Source organism: Folsomia candida, unplaced genomic scaffold, assembly GCF_002217175.1.
Source record: "Folsomia candida strain VU population unplaced genomic scaffold, ASM221717v1 Fcan01_Sc008, whole genome shotgun sequence".
Lineage (NCBI taxonomy): Eukaryota > Metazoa > Arthropoda > Collembola > Entomobryomorpha > Isotomidae > Folsomia > Folsomia candida.
The window spans coordinates 1,529,903-1,552,589 of record NW_019091200.1 but is presented as its reverse complement, the minus strand read 5'-3'; the positions used below and the strand labels follow the sequence as shown (position 1 = coordinate 1,552,589).

The window sequence follows — 22,687 nt, the reverse complement described above, 5'->3', positions numbered from 1 at the left end:
TGCAAAACATGATATGATTCATAAATAAAAGATGTATGTACACCAAACAAATATCGACGAGGATGATATATTTATATGCAAACAATCTCGTGTCGTGTTAGTGTTATATAAAAACATGTCAGCATTTCAGGCAAGATTGCATATTACTTGTGGCAACAACACTAAAGAAGAACTGGTAACTGGTCATGAGGACGACTCGTATGTAAAAATGAAAATGGGTATGCATGAGTTTGTTAGGGATGTCATGATTTTGTCCAGTGTTAGCAGCAGTAGATTTACTACCTAAATATTTTGCCGTGTTTTAATGGAATGTGACATTACATACGTGCATAACAAACTTTAGGCATTGTGAATTTGACTCGTTTTAAACTCATTAGTTCGGCGTGACAAAACCAAATGCAATAAAATGGGTGGGTATTAAACGCGAATAACATAATGATTCCATTAGTAATAAATGTTTTTAGTTGGCCATGGTTGAAGAGAATATCCAGTTTTTGGTACATGTACATATATTACGGCTCATACACATACTTACATACATATGTCCATAAATTACCCAACTTCCTTAAATTGTCATCATGAAAAAAACGTAACACGCGTTTGGACATTTTCCTCTTAAATTACTAATGACAGTAATGACAATTAAAATTAGAAGAAAAACTCGCAGAAATTCCTACCCATACATGCGTTAAGAAAAATGATTCAGTGTTTGCACGGGGTGCAAATTAAATTCGCATCAAATCATGTCATCACAAGAAAATCAAGAGTGAGCCGAATTTAAGATGATTATCTTGTCCATTCCACTTTTTTAGCATCCCACATTTTTACATTTTCAAGTTTAATGAGAGATTGTATAACGACTGGACTTGTTTCCACACGTAGATAGTTGCATGCAAACCTGTAATTTCCATCGGACAGTGAGAAGGATGTAATCCAACTAATCTCAAAATCCAGCATTGCATAACACTCGTTACACTTTGTATCATTGTCGTAATGTTTTTTATATTGTTTAGCTTGATGGTTTAATTGCGAATTAAGACCTGGACCACAATGTACAAGGTATGTACATGAGAGCATGAGCCATGCATAATTGCTTAATTTTCGCACTTATAAAAAGGGGACTACAAACTATTTATCAGTTAGTCGATTACTAACTGACTGCCTAGAACAGAACCGCAGAGTTCATATGCAAATATATTATTTTCCACACTTGAAAATCAAATAACTTTCTCCCTATATTTTTAAAATGGTTGGTTTCACATCCGTCTCACCGGGCAAACCTTTGCCAAAAATTAGGGAGGAAACCCTCCCCGACTATTTGTTTGAAAGGGCAAGCTATTTTACGCAACTGGGGCGTACGGTGTTTCTGGTAAGGAAGTACAAAAAAAGTAGGTCAGTCAGGATTCCATACTATTTCTCGTGTCGTGTAGGAGGACGGGCTGACCGGGGAGCAGAGGACGTTCAAGGACTTTGAATCTCAAACGCTCCAAATTGCGAGTTGTTTCTACAAGCGGGGCCTTCGCAAGGGTGACATCGTCGTTTACATGACGTCTCGCCAGATACACCAGGTCATGATGATGATGGGCGTTTGGCGAGCGAATGGAGTCGTCCGTTCCCTCTACATTGATGAGTCCGAAGGTATTGTACAATAATTTCAACAGTCGTGCCACGCAATCACATAGGTAAATAACTATGAACCCCTACAAGCGAAATATTGCAATAGGGCGAAATAAGTAATTCCCCCAAAAATTATGTGGTGGTCCAAAAGGATCCTCCCCCTGGGGTCATATGCCGATCTCAAATATCTTGATGGGTTTTCCTGCTGACTGACCCCGGACAAAGTCTAGGGTAAAAAGTGGTCGAGTCTAATGCCCACTGGATATTTTGTGACGCCGAAAATGCCCAAAAATGTCAAACCATTGCCGACAAGGTTGACTGGACGGTGGAGATCGTCATCTGTGGCCAAGGGGTAGAAGGATTTCAGAATTTTGACGAGTTTTTCAAAGACGACGGGAAAGACGACGCTCCAACGTTTGAAATGAAGGGGGACGACATGGCGTTGATCCTGCCCACATCAGGAACCACGGGACCCAGCAAAGGTGAAATTCATTCCCCCAACTTAGAATTTTTAGTCCGAGTTAGGGCTTATGGAACCGTCATGTCCGTCCGGCACGATAGAGCCAAAACGGCTGAACCGATTGACTTGAAATTTTTACCATATGCGTATTGGACAAAGTTAGGAAACGAGTTCGAAGATGGGCTAAATCGGTCCAGTGGTTGACCGGTGGGGGTCATCGGAGTGGGTGGGGTATTATGCACCAAAATTTCAAAATTGTTGTAGAGAGCTGAAATTTGGTACAGAGGTTGCTAATGGCTCCTACGAGATAAAAATGACTTCAAGTTGGAAAATTTTTTATCTTGAGTGACCCTATGGGGTGACCCATACCGATTTTTAGAAATTGCTTTAAAAAGATGAAATCCGGCACAATGATACCTAATGGCTTCTAATTAAAGGATATGAAGTTAAAAGTGAGCAAAGTGCAACCAGAGTGACCCTATGGGGTGACCCATACTGATTTTTCCAAATCGTTATATCGAGCTGAAATTTGATATGGAGGCTGAAAAAGTTAAAACCACTGCTGGATAGCACATGCATACAGCTTAGAACTTCAGGATGTTAAAGAAGTCCACTGGTCATGGTGGTCAAGGCACATGATTTGTAACTAATTCAAAAATTTGGTACCAAATAGTAGAAACTATCTAACAAACTTTTAACCATTCACAACACGGAAGTTGGTAATATTATGTCGGTCAATTTGGAAAAAAATTAGAAGCGGGCTCTGACTTATTGAGTCAGGGACTATGTCCCTGACTCGGGCTATATGGAGTCTGCACTGTAGGTTTTTAAATTCGCATATGTAATTATAAAGTGTATTTTACAGGAGCGTGGCACAGTCACCGGGCCATCGTGACCGATATCCGTCACTGGGCCAACTTCCCATTCATGGAGCACAAACCAAATCTTCTCGCTTCGAAGGGGACGCACGTTTCAGGGGCCGTCCTCCCACTCGCCATTCTGGCGAAGGGTGTCATGGGCGTCGTGCTGTCCAAAGTCAGCAAGGAGATCCTCATTCAAGCCGTGGACAAGTACAAGGTCAGTCAGATGAATTTGTTTTACTAATGTTGAGAAGTCTTAAGATGGAACTGCCGTTTATCCAACTTACCTCGCACTTATCAGCATGAACTGTGCGGAAAGAATTATGGTGGAATGAAAAGTGGGGCATGAAGTGCCCGGACAATAAGCAAATTAGTGCCATTACATATGATGTATGTGTACTTTACTTTCTCTGTTGCATTTTTCAGCCCGGGATGGTGTTTGCTTTCCCCAGTTTTCTCCTCTCCCTGGGTTCCTCCGACGCGGAGGGTTACGACGTGACCTCGGTGGAAACCATCCTCACTGGAGGGAGCCCCATCACGGCAGAAATCACCAAGGCGTTCTTGGCCATTGGCAATGTCAAAACTGTCCTCATCGTATGATTATCTTTTTTAAATAGTTTCGCCAACTTATTTTGCATAAATTACTTAATATGTGTAGGCGTTTGGGCTAACAGAGGCACCTTGCGTCGCGACAAATGCGGACTTGAGAGAAGGTCGCACTCAGGACTCGTATGTAGGTACGTATTTATTTTAGTGATGACCTCCAAGTTTTTCCCACCGTCTGTACTAACCGACTGGCAGGCTTGAGTATTACATAATTGAATTTATTTATTGAACCAGACTCTCCTGCAACGACAGTGGGACGGCCTTATCCCGGAGGAGAACTCCAAATCCGAGATCTTGACACGATGGAAGTGCTGGGACCCAACCAACGGGGTGAAGTCGTGACTCGGGGAGATTTCCTCTTTCAAGGATATTACAAGAATCCAGAGGTTCGTTTTACAGATTTATTACCACGTGTATCATCAATATTTTTGCGCATACGCTAAAAAAACTCAAGTATGTCCGCAATATGTAAATATGAACTTGCAGAGCACCATGAACGCCTTCATTGACGGCTGGTTTAAAACGGGGGATGTAGGATATCTTGATGACAATGGATACTTGTTCATCGTGGACAGAGCCAAGGACATTTTCAAATATTTCCATAATCATGTAAAATCTTAAATTAAATGTGTATTTCCTTAATACAAACGTGCTAAGTGACCTGTCTTTAGATATCTCCCACCGAACTTGAGGCTGTCATCGGCACGCATCCCGCGGTCAAGGAAGTCTGCGTCTGTCCAATCCCTGACGAAGGGGGCGAAGTACCGAGAGCGTTTGTAACTCTGATGAATCCAAACAATGACAAACCCTTGGCCCAGTTGGCCACGGAAATCAAAAATTTTGCGGACGGTAATAATCGCAGTCTCAATTAAACTCATAAAATGACATATTTATGCATATGAGATTTTTATATGCAGGAAAGTTGGCCACTTACAAACAGCTCAAGGGAGGCTTGTACATCGTGGATGGTGCGCACACATAATTAATTAATCAATCATTATATAACGACATGAAATCAACCAGAGTACACATTTTTTTTACTATCTTTCAGATTTTCCAAAGGGAAAGACGGGGAAAGTGGTGAGGACGATGGTGGGACAAATGCCACTTCCGAGCTACTAGTCCTTTTTTCTCTTCAAAATTATATAGATAACTACTTGTACCATTGATTAGATTTAATTATTGCAAAAAAACTTTAGTTTCATGCATAAATATTGATATGCATCAGCTTCATTCGCTGTGAAAAGTATTTATTCTTGATTCTGATCTCATCTGCTTTGCTCATGTGAGACCGAATTTCAGCCATTTGGCTTAAAAGGTCAAGGTCGACCCCAAAATCAAGCCCAAACTCTGACTCGGTTCAAACAAATAAATCTATTGGTTGGAATAATTCTGACCAAGTGAGCTGGTGCAAATGCACGGGTGCATCTCTCCGCAATTCGTTTATTAATTCGCAACTTTAATAAATAAAAAAAACAATTATACAAACCTTTAAATATTTTCGAATAAAAATTGATTTTTATGACACCTCCCAAAGAATATTCACTCCAACACCACTAAAAAACAGTGCTTCCTGATCCTGTTTCACCTATATATGAGATAACTTTGACTTGAGGAAAAGGCCGGATCATGTAAAAAGAACCACTTACGGTTGCCTCGAGAAGTTACAATCGTTGCTTACCACTGTTACAGAGGCGACCGTACGTAGTTTCTTTTTAGATGATCCGGCCCTTTCCTCAAGTCAAAGTTATCTCATATATAGGTGAAACAGCCTGGTCCTGACCCTAACCTCCGGACAAGACTGGTTCTGGTTCTTCATACTTGCACGCCCAGAGGTGGAGCGTTTCATGGAAGAAGACGCCAACCTATTGAGGACATAGAAAGAATTAAAGCTTAATGATGAATTTACATTTTTTTAAAAAGAAAGCTCGTTTAGCCAAAGAAAATTGAAGATTTTCTAGCTTACCCCCGAGTTTATGGATTTGACCATTTCGAAAAGCGTTTTAAATCCAAACTCCTCCGGGATGAGTTGGCTGCCGTATTCTTCTTCATACTTTTGCCCCAATGTTATAACGAGGATGCCCTAAAAAACGATGAAATCGTAAATGAATGAGGAATACATGCAGTCTGAACTTGAGGAATCCAGTCATATCTTCAACTTTTAACTAAATACTCACCTCCGGCGCTTCGGCTTTCAAGATGGATATGATCTTATTTTTCACCTCGTATGGAAGTACGCCTCCGTCAGTGATTGCCATGTTTAATTATCTTCCTTATCGATAAGCTAAATAATAAACAACCTCAAATGATGATGATGATGAACAACTTTGTTGCACAGGAGACAGACAGGTGACAACCTTCCAGCGCGGTTAGATCTGGTAGTGGGAAAGAAGAGTGCAGCTGCTGGACAACGAGTGAGACTTATTATTTTTCGGTGGAAAATCTGTTCACGCTTTTTCTTTTGTGGACATCTGTTCTTGTCCAATTTTGCAAGGAGAGTCGATAACCCAACAGTGCTAGCTACTTTCTGGACCTCTTGAACTGTATAGGAGTAAGTAATTTTAAAATGTTCTATAATTAACCATCGGTTTTAAAATCTCGACTTTTATTTTTGATTAATAATCTACTTGTTTGGTTGTTGAAAAGGTTTTATAATTGACAATTATTGAAATAGGTAAGTTTTCATCATGGACGACGAAGGTTTCAGTTATGGCGACATGCACAAAATCGTGCTGCAAGGGATTATGTCGGCTGGATTTCTGGATGCTCGCGGAGTCAAAAATTTGTTCAAGGGGGCTTGTAATGCGCTAAATTGTGAGATGACTTATTTTAATGAATTAATTAGATTCCTTTGCTAACAAACTTCTCACTTGGTTAATTCATTTAGTGGACGAGGAGCAGCGAACCTCAATGCAAGCTGTGCAAAAGGTTGTGCGAGAAATTAACGAGAAAATCAAGCCATATGACATGGCGATTAGGTCAGCATCTTGTGAACTTACGGGGAAAAAGTTTTACGTCTTTTTGATCACGGTGGAAAAACCGATTATGAAGTGAGTATTATTTATAAGAGCACATTTAAACACAATACAAATTGGGGAGGAACAACGACTACTCAAAAATTTAATTTACTTCTATTTCAGAATGCAAACCCTGTTCTCAAAAGGAGAATTGGAATTATTTCAAAAGATTATGACCGCAGTTCTCCGTAAGTACGATCATTTCGCTGTACCGGTCATGGATTGCAACAATATGGCTCGAGAAATTGACGCTCGCAACTTTTCCATTGAAATGGCTGAAGCATTTGTGCAAAAAATGATAGCGTTGCAGTACTTTGCTAAATATTACTTGGATCCAAAGGTAAGTAGATAATAAAGATGACATATAATTCAATTTGAAATTTCTGTCACTATATAATTCATTAAAATTTGTACGAGCAGGGACCAGAGTATGAAATTACGATTGGAATTCGTACTATTCGCGAGTTTGAACCCATCCTTAGAGAAGTTTATGACGATGTGATGACCAATTGCCATCTCTGCAAGATGATTATGCTTCACGTAATAATTTTTATGATTAGTATTGACGTCGTTATATTTGAAATTAAAATTATGCAAAACTTTATAAATCCTTTCAAACTTCCAGGGACATCAGTGTCCAAAGTGCAGCCTGTTTGTACACAAGGCTTGTCTTGAGAAGTATATAAAAACCTGCAAAACATGTCCAGGCTGTAAGACCGGTTGGACAGAGAAGAACATGGTGAAGCGAGTCCGTCAAGCACAAGGGGACGAGACACCGGACACTCCTCGTCCAGAGAAGGAGAACACACCATCTACTTCAAGGGGTTCCGGTCGGCGTCAGCAGGCTTCTCCACAATCGAAGCAAAAAAGCCAGCCAGAAATGCCCGTTTTGCAGCCAATGGTCGCAGGCAAACGAGGGTCAAGATCGAAAGTGAAGTCCCCCTCGCCACAGGCCTCCTCCACCAGCAAAGGAGGAAATAAAGGCGCTACAAAGAACACATCTCCGACACCCTCTAAAGGTTCTGCTGCTACGAAGGGACGTGGAGGTAGGCGAAAAAAGAAAGCAGCCGCCTTGCCATCCTCATCCGAAGAGGACTCCGATTAGGGCAAATCTCCCTGGTTAATGGCATTAGCTACGATGTTATGAGTCTATTACTTAATTCTACAATCTTCTATTTTCAAATAGCTTCAAAGCCATGTTGCTTTTTCATATCGTAATCTTCTAGTTATACTATTGTCAAAATGTCAACATACTTAATATATTTTTTATTAAGACTTTCATAATTTTGTACTTTCAAACAGCAGTATTATTATTAACTTGACCATCAATAAAATACACGCAAGTTATCATTGTATATGCATTAAAAAGATCAATGAATATTTGACACATGTCGAGGCGAGTGCATGCATGTGTGCAATATTTTTGTTTATTTAATGTCCAGCACACACGTAAGATGAAGAATGAGAAGCAATCCCCTTATTAATTATTTAGCAATCCATTATTTCTCTCATCTTCATTACGGAGTGAAAGCATGCAAGAGAGCTCCCATTAAAACTTAAACTGCCCAATCGCCCATAAAGTCATTCAAGGTAAAAGCAATTAAAAATGTATACCGTCCAGTCCTACCTGTCGTGGTGCATTATCGTCATTACGCAAATTGCAACACACCAACCAACCAACTGACCCATACTTATAGACCTATGTCAAATTTATAGTAATGACCGTCACGATGTTGTCTCATCGATACATGTTTTTGTTGTTCCGAGTACCTAATTCTCCTACCCGGGTAAGAAAGTACTTAATGAGGGTGGGCTTAATAAGAGACCTAGACATACATGCATGTCCAGTGGCCATGGAAGTGTGGGGACAGAAGGACAATTTCCTCACGGTTAATCGATGATCCCATCATCTGTCCATGTTATATAAACCCCTCCCTCCCCCATTCTACAATGTTAGTGTCCCCGCAGATTTCCCAACAACTTCCGCGGCCACTGTTCATGCCTCCTCATTATCCATTCCAATTGGGAAAAACAAGCAACCACCAGGCTGGTTGAAAAGTAGTCTCATCAATTATGATTATCCACATAATTTAACTATTTAACATAACCCATGAAGTTTTGCACATTAGACAAAAATAGAATGGACGCTTAGTTCGCAGTCAGTCGACTAAACGACACAGAGCCATGACCATTCTTATTGATGATGACTCCTCTTCCCCCACAAATCCGGATTCGGACTCGTCCAAAACGCTGAGGAGTCCATGTCCCCTCAAATCTTCGGGAAAGGGGAAAACCCTCCCCGAAGTTTTTCTCGAGCGACGTGGCAAGAACAGTGATCCAGCTGAACCAGAGTTTTGCATGGTAAAAAATAGTGAAAATTGCTGCAGCATTTGAGAAAATTTTATCGTTTTGTGTTTCTTGCAGAGAGACAGCATCACGAAAGAGTCGTATCGTTTTGCAGACTTTGACGACCAGACGGCCCGAATTGCCAGCGCGTTCTACAAGAAAGGAATGAGAAAGGGGGACGTGGTGGTTTACATAACAAACGACATGGTGAAACTGCCTCTCTTTCTGGTCGGGGTTTGGCGAGGGAACGGCATTGCGAGGGCAGTCTATCCCGAGGAGGATCTAGGTTGGCAAAATTCTGACCTTTTTTTATGCATGCCGTGTCATTTGATATAAAATTGAGTGCACTTGAAAATTATTAGAAACATTGCACGCTGCTTTGGAGGAGAGTCGGGTGGGCTGGATCTACTGCGGACCTGAGACTGCGGTCATGGCACTCTGCGCAGCCTCGAAGGTCTACTGGGACGTGGAAGTCATCCTCACCAACGGGATGGCTGACGGATGCACCGATTTCGGGGAATTTCTCCTCGATGATGGCTCACAAGTGCCCGAGCTGAACATCTCCCCCACAGACCCGGCCTTGATGTTGTGCACCTCCGGTAAATAAATATGTATGGCTTTCGTGAGTTAATTAAATTAAAATATCCGTTACTTTTTTCCAGGAACGACGGGACGGAGCAAGTCTGCAGTGCACACACACGAGTCCATATTATCAATCTTATTGGCAATGGAAAATATTCCGTGGTCAACGACAGGGGAGAATCCCAACTTGATTTTGTCAAAGACTTGTCACATTACAGGTGGCCGGCCGATAATAATGACAAGGTTTATGTTTAATGCGATTAATGCCTTATGTTTAATGGTTAATGTTTTATTTAGGGACGCTGTGGCCACTATCTATCATTCTGAAGGGGGGATGTTGCATCGTCATGGATCGTGCCACCGTAGAGAGGTATGCTTTCCGATTTTGACCAAATTAGTGTCAATCAATCACAAGTTTAGTTAATATGAAATTTGCAAAAGGATAATGGACGCAGTGGACGAGTATAAGGTGCGTTAGTTAATACTTATTTACGTAACGGGCATAATTTCTATACACACTTGTTCATAAAACATACAGCCGAGAGTGATCTGGGGGTTTCCCACCCTCCTCCTCCAAGTGGCCAACAGTCCCAATGAGGAAAACCGTGACCTCACCAGTTTGGAACTGTCCCTCTCCGCCGGCTCTCCCATAACGCCACCGATGATCCAAGCCATCAAAAAACTGCCCAATATGAAAGGCATCATCAATGTAATTACTAGAATGGAGGTCTCCTAGCGTATGCTTTCCGATTTTGACGTTCGAAACTAGTGTCCATCGATCACTAATTTAGTTAATATGAAATTTTCAAAAGGCATGATCTTCCAATGCACAATTTTGGCAGAGATATTTGCATCCGAAGAGGAGAAAACGCGCAGTAAATTTGGAAATGGCAAAATTTCTTAGTTTTCTCCTCTTCGGATACAAGTATCCGAAGAGTATCTCCTCTGAGTCGCATCTTTTGCCACATTATTTAAACTTTTGATCGATTGACACTAGTTTGGTCAAAATCGGAGAGCATACCCTGGGAGACCTCCTTATGTTGACTTATTCATGCTTTAATCGATGTGCAAGCTGCAATAATGCATCATTTTCACTGCATATTTGTTATTTATGCTTCAATTTATATGCAGTTAGAAATCTACTGCATAGCAGTCTAGACTAAATTGATTTCACCCCCAACAGCTCTACGGTTTGACAGAATGCGTCCCCGTCACGTGCTGTATCGACTTTGAGAATGTTATGGAAAACGGGGACAGCGATGACAATTCATCTGCCTCGTGTCTATTTGAAGGCAATTACTAGTAACTAATAAATTATTGGTGGACACATGTCAATTATTTTCGTTTAATAACTAATTCAGACCAGCCTGAATTCACCGTGGGCAAGGTGTTTCCTGGGGTGGAAGTGCAGGTTCGGGACCCCGAGACCGGAGAAATTTTGGGAGTGAGGGAGCAGGGAGAAATCTGTGCAAAAACGGAGTCAACTTTCTTGGAGTATTTTGAAAATCCAAAGGTTACAAAATTAATGGGAAGGGGTCGTTCGTAAATTATGTAACGCAAAAATTGCGATTTTTTAGACCCCCACATATGTAGGCACGATATTATTGGAGCGTTAAATCCCCCTTGCGTTACATAGCATAATTCATGAAACGGGTCTAATGTTTAATTCGAATGGGTCTCAATTATTCCAACTTGATACAGGCGACTCGAGAAGCATTTATCGATGGTTATTTCCGAACTGGTGATATTGGATACTACGATGAAAACGGGTTCATCATGGTTGTTGATAGACTGAAGGAAATTTTTAAATTCATCGGAAATCATGTTGGTCTCATGCCTACTTAATTAGTGCTGATTTCTACTGCCTGATAAACCTAAAAATTCTTTTGTAGGTTTCCCCAACGGAAATTGAGGACGTCATATCACGCCACCCCGCCGTGGCGATGGTGTCCGTCGTGGGGATGCCGGACCCTGAGGGGAGGGGACATGTGCCGAGGGCCTTCGTAGTAAAGAGGACAGGGTACGAGGACACGACGGGGGAGGAAATCCGCACCTTTGCCGACAGTGAGAATTCCTTACTTATTATTTTACTACTGGTCAGTTACTTGGTAAATTCTATGGACTCGAAACTAAACCTTGCAGATAACCTGGCCGACTACAAACGGCTGAGGGGTGGCTTGTATACGGTGGATGCCTTACCTCAAGGGAAAACAGGGAAAGTGACAAGGTCCTTGGTCCAGCAAATAGTAGTGGATCAAAATAATGAGGAGGTAGACGTGGAGACTTAATTTGCTGCTGTTGATTGATTTGATTTAATATTGAGAAAACAATCACAAAATGTCACAAATGTATATCGCACTAGTCAGTGACTAGTAGTCACCAGATCGTACACAAAAAATGTGATCAATCACTAGATCGTACATGTAATGTATGTATAAAACAAATACATATTGTCTAATATGCCTGTCAATGTTATTTGTCTTAAGCATCATTGTTGAGCATAAATTGACCTCTAATTTATATTGCAACTCTTGAGAAAAGATGCATCGTACAGTTACTTAAAATAAAATATTGTAATCATCACAGATACAACGACTCTAAGTTCAATTAGATAATTTGGCACTTGAAATTTCTTTCACCTTCTCCTGTAGTAGAGCAGGAAAGCGATGGACAGCACAAAGAAAGCAGTTCCACAACGAGCTGCACAGCTCCATATTTCCGACGAGCTTGTTGGCTTTTTGACCGTGGAGATGCGATATCCTTTGCTTTCTAGATCCCTTAGCACCCTCCGATGACTGCAAAATAATATAAAGCATAATTCACCACCTAAACAATTGCGCTGTATCATTTTCACTTACCAGCCAATGCCGCCACATGCAATTATGACTTCACCTTGTGTGATGACTTGTATTTCAAAATCTCCATACTTTACCATCAATCCTCGCAACTAGAACAATGAATCAGAAATTATAACATCAGAATACATATGCAAGTAAATAAGTGCTGTGAGTGGATATACTTACGGCAACAGGATCTACGAAAGTATGCCCAGGAATAGGGTGCACCTTTATCCAGTCTGGTCTTTTCGAAATAGGGTCAGGTTGGGAGAGATGCTGACATTGAATAATCAAAATAATTAGAGTTAATATCGTAAATAAAGTTTCGTCTGTTCAATAATTTTTGTAACTTTTTCTACTCATGTAATGATAACGAATTGCAGATATCATTCGAAATATTGACAAGTAAAGCAAACTTTTTCCTCGTTTTTCCACTAAAACTTCTGTATAATCTATTTAAAATAAAGACATGGCGTCTTACAATGTTTGGTATGATGCATCGCCCTATATTGATTTCATCCTTCCAACTGGACAAACGCTTAAAAATCTCTGTCAGAGTGGGATGAGGCAATTGTCGGTAATCTGGCCTAATTGATACCCAAATTAATTCTACATTCTAGAAAATTAATAGCAAATAAAATATACCAAAGCTTTGCAACTTACAAAATGCGGGGACGGGCTGCCAAGAATCCCAATTTCAGAAAAACAACCCCCGTTACAACAGCATCAAATCCTGTGATTCACAAGAAATCAGCAGATCAAATATACCACCCACTTAATAAGTAGTTAATCACATAAATATAAATACCCGCAGTGTGACACTTTGCCGTTTTAACTCCCGTCTCCAAGTTGGTTGTCCTCCCGAGAACGAGGGCTGTATAACATAAATTAATTTACATGATTAGAACGTTCATACATTATAACGTCTTCCCTTTTATCAAATACCCTCGTGGTAAGCGTATGTATCGTTCTCAGGGATAATTATCGGTTGCGACGTATTTTGAAGGAGGGCTGATACATTAGAATATAATGCAAAGAGGTTGGTGTCGGATAAAATGTGATCGTCTGGGTCCTGATTCCTGCGAAGAGATGCGATCCCATAGGCCGTGGCTTTGGTGTCAAACACGCTAGGAAATAGGTCGTGAACTTGTTTCTTGAATTCAAAATAGTCGGCTGCAAAATAAAATTGCGTGACATTATTGTTATTCTCATGAACATGTAGCGAGTTTTACTTCACTTACAAGGCAGTTCTTGTACAAACTGGTGATAAAGGAGCATAATATCCAACAACATGTTATGCCCGACGATTGGCTTTTTGAACTCTTGCATAAGTTTTACAACTTTTGAAAATCCTTCCAACCGGTCAATAATCTCGTTGATGTCCTTATCCGACAGAAATTCGATCCTCTTAGGAAAATAATGCTGTAAAAAAGTTATAGATTCACTGAATTGAAATAAAATCACCAATTGATTTACAAACATGCAAATCGACTCTGAAATTTTATACGTACAGGGTCGAGATCTTCGCAGGTGTGCATAAAGTGACGATTTACGTCCAAATATTTCCGAACACTTTCGAGCTTTTCCTTATTCAGATATGGGACACCTTGTTTAAAATACTATGAAAAAATTAGAAACAACGCATGTTAGCCTTTCCTGTATAATATACGAAATTTTATAATGTGTGCATGTATTTACCTTGTTGAAGTCAAAGTCATTCTTGGTCAAAAAGTTGATACAGGAAACTTGCGACGAAATTATTTCCCTTTTCGCATAAGCATCGAATGAGACGGGGAAGACGAAAAAGTTGTAAGCGTTGACCATATGCTCCTTCTCGTTCTCGACCGACCGTTCGAAAAAGGCGAGACCAATCTAATTCATAGTCAAAATAAGTTTATCTATTTATTGGGAACAATACTAATTTGCACCCTTTTAATATGGATAATTACTTGACAAATTGCAAATTTTGAGACAACTTTATCCCTCAGCTTTACATATCTTTGATCCGGAGTGTCAAATAAACTACGACAGAAATTAGTACCAGTTATTGAGAACATGTCAATTTAAAATTCTCATAGCCTGACTGTCAGGCCCTGACATGCTAATAATACCTGTTCTTATCTTTAATGTCTTCCGGGTGCAGGCCGGTATATTCGGCATCCAAACTGATGAAATTACATGTTCTCATCCGGCTCTTAATTTCTGGTAACAAATCCTCAAAGTTGGAACGGGTCACCTCCGCCATGATTAATTAAAGAGGAGTTGTCGCCAAATTATCAGAAGTTTCTGCATAAATGCAACGTTACAACCGGTAAAACGGTAAAACAACTCAAAATGTAGTAAAAACGAACAACGTATTTCAGTAATTTATGGTTTCTTGACTTGTCAATATTGGAACTTTTGATAAATTTCTGATAAATTAATCCTTTGAAATCATTACGTAACTCGTGAATCAATTAAAAAACTATTTCATACTTAATTTGTTAATTTTTGTAAATAGTAAATGTAATTTACAGGTGGTGATTTTTTATTCGATTCGAGCCCAGAATTTTGCTTTCGGCATCAAACATTCTCAACTTGACCACGGGAAGGAGATTGAGCCAAAATATTTGTGCACGTGCGACGCGCACCTCCAGCAAACAAAACCGGCTGTTTATAATAATTGTTGCCTGCTTTATAAGAATCTTAATTAATAATTAAGCTTTAACTAAGGATTCAAAATCATGTCCCAGTATACGTCTCGCTCCGAGTCCGATGTGGGAATCCGTCTTCGGCTTGGAAAACAACCCAGACTTTGTGCAGTTATCAAAGATCGGTGAGTTTTTCTTTGCTTAGAATTTAATTATACGAAGAAATAATTAATTTGACAATTTTCTGTAGGTATTCAGACTTTCATGTTAATGAAATCGACCCAGATGGAAACATTGTAAAGTTGACGTCGCTGACTGCACCGGTTGACAGTGAGTAGTTATCTATTCATGCTTGATTAATCTTTTATAAAGTTGACTTAATTCAAGATTTTAATTAATTAACTAACTAATTGTGAACAGATTCAGCAGCAGAAGCTTTGAAGGATCCCCAAATTATTACTTTAATCCCGGAAGATGTTCGTCAAAAAATTGGTGATATGCAGGAACGGCTCAACGCCGTGGTAGATAAGAGAAATATCAAGAATGATAAGGAATGTGTCGAAATTAAGGTTCAGTTGTATTCAAAATTGTATTAAATTATTTAAGAATAAGTTCTATCATCTCCGAATTCATGACAATTTTATTTCTTCCTTCTTTCGTTAGGCGACGGATCTCGAAAAGGAGAGCAGAACGCGGATACATCGTTGGATTTCTACATTTGATAAGCTCAGTTCTGAAACGGTAGACAAAGACGGGGACAAGTTTATCACAATTGTTGCAATGAAAGGTTTACTGCTTGCATTTTGCAATTCACATACTTAGGATTAGACTGAAGTTGAATTAATATTGTTTTTCTGTTTTTTTCCAGGGGGCGATCGAGGCAAACGTCGCCCAGCAAATCGGGCGAAATATACTCATTGTGTCCTCTACAAGGAAGGTGTTGAAACATCGGAGGCGATTGGATTCATTGCCAAAAAGCTAAAGTATTATAATACGTTAATTAATGTCAGCTCAGTTAACTATTGTTGTTTATTAATTATATGTGCTCTCTTTTAGTATGAACCCAGGATTCATCTCTTACGCCGGAATAAAAGATAAACGAGCCAAAACTAGTCAACGACTTTGCATTTCAAACATCGAAGCGAGTCGTCTCGTTTCAATTTGCAAATACAGGCAAAATATTAAACTCGGAAATTTCGCGTACCACCCCAAACCCATTGCTCTCGGAGATCTGAAGGGGAATCATTTCAAACTGCTCCTCAAAAACTTGAGATTTAGCGAAGGGGACGAAATTGAAAATTTAGGATTGAATGATGTCGTCACTTCCGCCATGGAGTCGCTCGCATCTGCCGGTTTCATCAACTATTACGGGATGCAACGTTTCGGTTCGTATGCGGTGTCCACACATCAAGTTGGGTTAGAGGTCCTGAAGCAAAACTGGATCAAGGTGAATACACAGACAACCAACGAATATCAATTAACAAGCTAATACTAATTGCTTTATTTCTCCTACTTTTCAGGCCTACGATTTACTCCTCTCTCCAAAACCGAACGATCCTTCATTCCTCGCCAAGGCGAAAGATTTGTGGTTAAAGGAGCGCGACCCTATTGGGGCACGTTCCATGTTGCCCTCTCGATTTGTAACTATTGAGTCCAACCTCCTTCACGGTTTGGCCCGTTCCTACGCGAGGAACGATTTTGTCGCCGTTTTTCTCAACATGCCGCGACCACAACGACTTCTATACGTCCACGCATATCAAAGCTTAATGTGGAATCGGGTCGCGTCCTTTCGAGTGGAGGAATATGGGATTGATTCGCCAGTCGTGGGGGATTTGGTTTACGTTGGGGAAGGGGAAGAAGAAATATTAGAGTTTGAAGTTAATGGTACATAATAATACCTATTTTATTTTGTTCTGGCTCTTAACGTAAGTAGATAATTCCTAATTTTTTTTACACATACAGATGCTCTCAACGATGTCAGAGAACACTCTGCGTCCGATAGCAAATCCGCCCCAAAGAAGTTGGAAGTGAAAACGTTAACCCAAGAAGACATTAACTCTGCAAAGTACACAATTTACGATGTCCTCATCCCTCTGTACGGAAGTGACGTAAAATTTCCAGAAAACAAAACTAAAGACTTTCTTACCAAAATGTTGGAAGATGAAGGAATTAGTTCAGACTGTTTCGAAAGATTTAGACCAATGTGAGTGCAATTCAATTAAAGATTTTCCATGAAATACAAATAATATCCCAATGAATAATTCTAATTTGTTTCTTCTAGTGGAGATAAACCAACCGGTGGGTACAGAAAATTGCTCGTCCGTCCCACCAACGTGTCGCACACGCTGCATACTTACTCTGACTCTGATAACCTCGACTCTTACATTAAATCAGACTGGGAAGAGCTAAACGAAGCGTCGCCATCAAATGGGGAATCTGCCAGGGCGAAGACAGACGACTCTTCGACTACCACCGATTCGTCCACTTCCAAAAAAACTTGTTTAGTCCTCGCATTTTCTCTTCCTTCTTCGTCCTATGCGACAATGGCACTGCGAGAAATTATCATGGAACAGGACAAATCATGTCATCGCAACGATGATGCCAATAAAATCTCACAAATTGAACCTTCCACAAAGCAAGAACAAGCACATAACGACGACCCCAGTGAAGCTGAACCGTCTCTAAAGAAGCCAAAGGTTGCCGAATAGTTGGGATAATTCTGATTTAATTTTGTCCAAATGTTTATTACTTGACATATTTATTTATATGCAATCAATAAAGACTAAATTAATTATCATAACATTTCAAATACTAAACAGACATTTGTTTAACCTTATGCAATACTAAATATTTACTACATAAATTTGTTGAGATCGTGCGAAAACAATGACGCCGTTCCAGCCACTCCCACCCGGTCCCCACCTCCTCCACCACCACCCTGGTGATTAAGATGAAGTGGGTGGTATGCTCCCAGCCCCGCCAGGCTGAGTGAACTTGTCGCCACCATCCTGTTCAAGTGGCTTCCCGCCGAACTTCGAAGGAGGTCTGACACGGAGAAGGGGACCAAATGTGGGAGGAGTCTCTCCATCCCCCCACCAACGGGATGACCTTGACCTTGCTGTTGTCCTGCCACCTCTTGGGGCTGCCCAATCATCAAGTGTGCAGCCAGCATTTGCGACTCTGGAAATTGCATATAAAATGACGATCAAGTAAACTCACCACAAGGTAATTATGAGTTAGGAGTTAGTTAATTTTCGCATTTTTTTGGCGAAATGTTAAACGTGAGACTAATACGAATTAAGTATTTAGGCAATCACCCAAGAGTTTTTGCTGCATCATATTCAAGGAACCGGCCGTCTCTTTGGCGAAACGGTAGTTCCACTGAAAAAGTTGTTCGAGGAAGGGGTTCATTGGTGGGGGGAGGAGAAGGGTGTGACTTCCTGGGGACGACGTGGTGCTCGTAGTTGTCGTGGGTGGGTAGGATGCCAAAGGAGATTCCTGGGTCCGATGATGACCACTCCCTAAAAATGCAAAAGCAGCCGCCGCCGCTGCAGAAGAAGGTGACGAATGTCGCGTCGTCGTCGAATTAGGTAGAAATGTTCCCATTTTAGTTTCTGTCTCCAATCCTGGCGACGTTTCCATCTTGTTCTGCTGCTGCTGTTGTTGTTGTTGCTCTTCTTCTTCGTGGGTTCGCAAATGTGCTCGCAAATTACAGGCCAAGGCAAATTTTTTGCTGCAGATATGGCAAGAATGAGGCTTATCTCCGGAGTGGAGGAGTAAATGGTTGCGTAAATTCGTCTGTTTGGAAAAACCTCTATGACAGATTGGACAGGTGTAGGGCCAACTTCCGGAGTGGACGTACTGATGTGATTTCAGGTCCCCGGGGGTCGGGAACGACTTGCCGCATAGACACTTGTGTGGCTTTTCTTTGTTGTGGGTCATCCTGTGATAGTATAAATTGCTGGAAGCTGTAAATCTCTTCCCGCAGACGGGACATTCCTGAAAATTCCCAATTTTTAAGAATTTCAAGTCAAATTTTGAATATTGTTGTATTATTACGTGAGGTTTTTCGCCCGAGTGGATGCGACGATGTGTATTTAGGGATGAACTTGTCGAAAATCCCTTTCCTATAAATTGCAAATATTTTACTCCATTAATTCAGAGGGCCGATATCCGGATATGTGTTTACGAAAAAAACACCAAAAATGTTTACGAAATATGTACGAAAAATCTTAAAAATATAAATTTTCACAAAATTTCTACTTTTGAATTAGGATTTTTTGTGGTCCAATTTCTTTGAGCAAAAAAAATGGCTCACGTCGTTAAAATATTTACAAAATATATGCATTTCGGAAATTAATGTATTTAATATTTTTTTTAAATGTGAACATTTACCACAGACAGCGCACTCCTGAAAAAATAAAGAAATCCAAAAATTAATCAACTTTCTCACTCCTTAAATGTTACATTATTAGATAATTTATCATAATTTACATGAGGTTTTTCGCCCGTGTGGGTACGCATGTGCCGCTTGAGGAGGGACGGCCGGTCAAACGCCTTGCCACAAACTTCACACGGAAGCAGGGAGCGTTCTCGTCCACGTGTCCGAAGGATTGGGAGACGTCCAGTCGAGGCTGGCGGAGCTGCGAGGACGGACGAGATGGAGAATGGGAGGAGATTCGTCGCCGTCGTCGTCGCCACCACCACCCTTTTCGCCGGGGGAGATGGAGAAGATAACTTCTTATCGTGCATTTGGTGAATGTGATGATGATGGCGATGATAGCGGTGCTGGACGTGCTTATCGCCGGCATCAGTCTTCTTGTACAGTTGTGCTGGCGCTGATAAGTCGAGGGGGTGCAGATTACTGGTATCTTTACTGGCGACGAGACCGCGAAGTTCAGTGAGCGAAGAGATGTCAAAGGTGCACAGCAACTTGACCCCTGGACCGACATCCTTCGTCAGAGTGAAGTCAACCTGGCCCGAGGCGAAAGTCCCGATAATATTTGGACACGAAGAAGCAGAATCCTCGTCGCCATCGGCGTCATCATTGGCGTCATTACTGGCGTCGTGTCGAGTGGAGAGAAATCGGACCCAATTGCAGACACGGAATCGTTCCCCTCCTTCCACAATGAGGCGATCGACACAGCCAAACACGAGACGAATCTGGATAGTGGAGTAATTTTTGAGAAATTGAGACATTTTTCATGCCATGGAAGTAGATGGGATTTTATTATATATAATTTTATTGAACTGTGTGTATGCATTACATTAATTATGACACACACGTGAAGAGTGAGTTATGGCGAAAGTCATGCTATGTTATGCGGCGTTACTTTTGTGTGTGTGTGGTATCTTCCCGTCCCAGGAACCCATAGTTTATCTGCCGTCTTGTCATGATAACGTGTCATGTCATCAATTGCCATCTTAGCAGGCGGAAGAAAATTATCTTCCTATACATATTATGCAAAAGGGTGAAACCCTATTAAACGAAGACTTTGTCTGTTTGTCTGTCTGTTCGTCAGTTGGATAACGCGACGGTTTATTCTGCATTACTCTCGTCGTCGTCGCTATCGTGCTTCTTGTGTGCTCAATTTGACGATTCAATCCATTACTGGCTGACCCCACACCTTTTGCAGGCCATCCATCAAGGAAAAATCTCTTCATTCACGTACATGTGCACATGCAAGGTTTACCCCTCCTTTCGCTTTCTCTTAGACAAGAGAACTACACCATTATGCAAATTGGATTGATTTCTCTATCATCCGAGTTTTCAAGAAAGACGAGAGTAAATTTGTAGTGAAAGTTGGTTGGTGCTGATTTTTTGGGGTTACATACTCCAATTCATTTCTGGTCACGCGAGTATCAAATATGCATCTCGATAATCTCGGGATATACAGTGTTTTGGTGCAAGGAACCACTTGCAAGAAATAACGGGGAAAAAGTGGTTTCGTGCAGCTTTTTTGACCTGCAAGAAATGTAAGGCGCAAGAAACTTTCAAGGCGCGTGGTTGGATAGCGCATATTTCTTACACTTTCTCCTAGTTTCTTGAACCTCACGTTTCTTGCTTTACAGTGCAAGAAATGCAGCAAACCCACAAGAAATGAAACACTGGATATGCATACAAAATAGTTCAACAGACTATGCTAACATTTTTAGGGAGAAATTACTCACATCATGTCCACGGAGTGGGGGCAGCTGTTCCTCTCCAAGGTCTGGAATGAGTTGTATTCCACCCTCGTTCGCGTGGAAAATCGTCCCCTTGGGGAGAAAGTGTTTCGCCACGATGACACAACCCCTCCTGGCCAAAGGTCGTTCTCCTGGCGGTGGTGGGGATGGAGATGAAGACGTCGTTTCATAATCATCCACATCCCGCACAATTCTCGCCCTGTTGGTTTTCTTGGTCTTTTTGCGACATTTTTTCCTGCACGCTCCTTCCTCATCCTCTTCGTCGTCTACTTCGCCCTCGTCCGTCGTGGTTACGGCGACTTCCGTCTCAGCTTCGTCACCCTCGTCAACGTCAATCGTCTCCGTTTTGATGGCGGATGTCAACTTTTTGTTGCGTGAGGGGGGAGAAGATGAGGAAGAAACCTCGTCGACATGCTGGCTGCTGACGACGGCGTCCAGTTCCATTTTCTCGCCCCTTTTTGGACATGGATCTTTTGAAAGGGCTGGTTTTCTGGGGAGCACGACCACCGCGAGGGACGACGGGATTAAGACACGAGTCTCCATAATTATGTAGTTAATTATAATACGGTTAGTTGGAGAAAGTTTGGACTAAACGAATCTCAACTTGCCCCCAAGTTACGATTTCCCTTGCTTTATCACACTGTAATTGTTACGCACGCGTGGAGTCAATCAAATTTTACTAATTATTTGTATTACCAATTCAACATTAATAATTGCTACGAATTTCTAGTGCTGTCTCAACTTGCCTCCATTCTAAAATGAGCACTTTCTCCACACTTTCACCTCTAAATATATATTCACAACTTCTTCTACTCGCCCAATCCAGTCAAAAATCGGTCCAAAGTCTCAACTTTCTCCAATATTTCTCACATTATGCTTCATTCCTTCTTAACTTTCTTCTTGTGAGTCGTTATCAGTCCGTGGCTGCCCCCACACTGCACTCCCAGCATACTCGACACCATCACCAGTACCAATTCCGACCCCATAAACTAAAGATGAGCATGATGATCGTGTCGTCGTGGTTTTGCTTGATGCTAAATCCGTCCCAGGCAATAAAGCGCAGGTATGCGAGTAAAGGTGTGTGCTCGATCAGAACTCACAGTAAGGCAAGCAAGGAGGTGGTAAAACACGGGAATTATGGGCAGTGGCTTATGCCTCACTCCTCCCTCGGCTCAGTCACCCTTACCCATAAATTTCCTCTTCGAAATCATCTCCTCAAATTCATCTTTTTCATTTCATCCTAATCCGTTCATGTCAAATTTCCGTACGAATTGTTCCCCAAATTTTGACAAGATACGGTACAGAGGTGGGCAAAATACTTTGTCAAAATCCCGTACTGTGAGCACCATGCAGGGTTTGGATTTCCAGAGCCGTTACACCCACAGAAAGACCAGAATCTATATAGATACGTGGAGAAGACAGCAGTCGTATGAAAATACAGGTTTTGTGAGGAAATTAACTTTTTGTCCTTGTCAAACTATGTACATTGTTTTCACAATTTTTTAAAATAATTTATTTTGGCAGCGATAAAAAGGTAATTTCTTCA

At 41.1% G+C, this 22,687-nt stretch overlaps 7 protein-coding genes across 27 annotated transcripts; 4 read left to right on the top strand and 3 right to left on the bottom strand.

Annotated features, from left to right (window-relative positions):
* Positions 1-1,157: 1,157 nt before the first annotated feature.
* On the top strand, positions 1,158-5,035 carry LOC110852887 (4-coumarate--CoA ligase 1). Of its 3 annotated transcripts, none has more exons than XM_035854259.1 (11): positions 1,158-1,369; positions 1,431-1,638; positions 1,724-2,099; positions 2,943-3,154; positions 3,364-3,531; positions 3,596-3,674; positions 3,778-3,929; positions 4,030-4,152; positions 4,215-4,392; positions 4,461-4,511; positions 4,595-5,035. In XM_035854259.1, the coding sequence occupies exons 3-11, from the start codon at positions 2,039-2,041 to the stop codon at positions 4,663-4,665; spliced, it is 1,095 nt and encodes a 364-aa protein (XP_035710152.1). In that variant the 5' UTR covers positions 1,158-1,369; positions 1,431-1,638; positions 1,724-2,038; the 3' UTR covers positions 4,666-5,035. The 3 variants fall into 3 exon arrangements, with proteins under 3 accessions (XP_035710152.1, XP_035710151.1, XP_035710150.1); XM_035854258.1 differs by having other exon boundaries at positions 1,431-1,682; positions 1,769-2,099; XM_035854257.1 differs by having other exon boundaries at positions 1,431-2,099.
* On the bottom strand, positions 4,925-5,897 carry LOC110852888. 18 transcript variants are annotated; one of them, XR_002548172.2, is made up of 5 exons: positions 5,721-5,891; positions 5,510-5,626; positions 5,327-5,408; positions 5,072-5,099; positions 4,933-5,000 (listed from the first exon to the last, which is right to left on the bottom strand). XR_002548172.2 is itself a non-coding variant. In XM_022101038.2 (5 exons), the coding sequence occupies exons 1-4, from the start codon at positions 5,799-5,801 to the stop codon at positions 5,086-5,088; spliced, it is 288 nt and encodes a 95-aa protein (XP_021956730.1). In that variant the 5' UTR covers positions 5,802-5,862; the 3' UTR covers positions 4,948-5,000; positions 5,072-5,085. The 18 variants fall into 18 exon arrangements, 13 of the variants coding, with proteins under 13 accessions (XP_021956736.1, XP_021956731.1, XP_021956730.1 ...); XM_022101038.2 differs by having other exon boundaries at positions 4,948-5,000; positions 5,333-5,408; positions 5,721-5,862; XR_004835400.1 differs by having other exon boundaries at positions 4,952-5,000; positions 5,072-5,131; positions 5,225-5,408; positions 5,721-5,897.
* A 57-nt stretch (positions 5,898-5,954) lies between these two features.
* On the top strand, positions 5,955-7,915 carry LOC110852886 (non-structural maintenance of chromosomes element 1 homolog). 2 transcript variants are annotated; one of them, XM_035854256.1, is made up of 6 exons: positions 5,955-6,094; positions 6,190-6,357; positions 6,431-6,593; positions 6,684-6,900; positions 6,981-7,100; positions 7,186-7,915. In XM_035854256.1, exons 2-6 carry the CDS (start codon positions 6,231-6,233, stop codon positions 7,663-7,665), a joined length of 1,107 nt encoding a protein of 368 aa, XP_035710149.1. In that variant the 5' UTR covers positions 5,955-6,094; positions 6,190-6,230; the 3' UTR covers positions 7,666-7,915. The 2 variants fall into 2 exon arrangements, with proteins under 2 accessions (XP_035710149.1, XP_021956724.1); XM_022101032.2 differs by having other exon boundaries at positions 5,957-6,094; positions 6,218-6,357.
* A 659-nt stretch (positions 7,916-8,574) lies between these two features.
* LOC110853163 (probable 4-coumarate--CoA ligase 3) lies at positions 8,575-11,958 on the top strand. Its single transcript, XM_022101406.2, has 12 exons — positions 8,575-8,921; positions 8,985-9,192; positions 9,269-9,505; positions 9,569-9,706; positions 9,786-9,858; positions 9,930-9,957; positions 10,027-10,197; positions 10,672-10,780; positions 10,850-11,001; positions 11,190-11,312; positions 11,381-11,552; positions 11,631-11,958. Exons 1-12 carry the CDS (start codon positions 8,745-8,747, stop codon positions 11,774-11,776), a joined length of 1,734 nt encoding a protein of 577 aa, XP_021957098.2. The 5' UTR covers positions 8,575-8,744; the 3' UTR covers positions 11,777-11,958.
* LOC110852885 (poly(A)-specific ribonuclease PNLDC1) lies at positions 11,777-14,816 on the bottom strand. The gene is made up of 12 exons (XM_022101031.2): positions 14,437-14,816; positions 14,275-14,347; positions 14,024-14,197; positions 13,837-13,944; positions 13,567-13,747; positions 13,271-13,498; positions 13,134-13,199; positions 12,989-13,058; positions 12,807-12,912; positions 12,512-12,601; positions 12,347-12,435; positions 11,777-12,283 (listed from the first exon to the last, which is right to left on the bottom strand). The coding sequence occupies exons 1-12, from the start codon at positions 14,568-14,570 to the stop codon at positions 12,124-12,126; spliced, it is 1,479 nt and encodes a 492-aa protein (XP_021956723.1). The 5' UTR covers positions 14,571-14,816; the 3' UTR covers positions 11,777-12,123.
* Positions 14,817-14,915: 99 nt separating this feature from the next.
* Positions 14,916-17,771, top strand: LOC110852884 (pseudouridylate synthase 7 homolog). Its single transcript, XM_022101030.2, has 9 exons — positions 14,916-15,140; positions 15,206-15,285; positions 15,376-15,524; positions 15,619-15,742; positions 15,824-15,938; positions 16,012-16,402; positions 16,476-16,839; positions 16,918-17,158; positions 17,237-17,771. Exons 1-9 carry the CDS (start codon positions 15,049-15,051, stop codon positions 17,661-17,663), a joined length of 1,983 nt encoding a protein of 660 aa, XP_021956722.1. The 5' UTR covers positions 14,916-15,048; the 3' UTR covers positions 17,664-17,771.
* On the bottom strand, positions 17,697-22,168 carry LOC118436364. The gene is made up of 6 exons (XM_035854255.1): positions 21,127-22,168; positions 19,450-20,118; positions 19,351-19,366; positions 19,015-19,082; positions 18,273-18,954; positions 17,697-18,135 (listed from the first exon to the last, which is right to left on the bottom strand). Exons 1-6 carry the CDS (start codon positions 21,682-21,684, stop codon positions 17,810-17,812), a joined length of 2,319 nt encoding a protein of 772 aa, XP_035710148.1. The 5' UTR covers positions 21,685-22,168; the 3' UTR covers positions 17,697-17,809.
* Between the last annotated feature and the right edge of the window lie 519 nt (positions 22,169-22,687).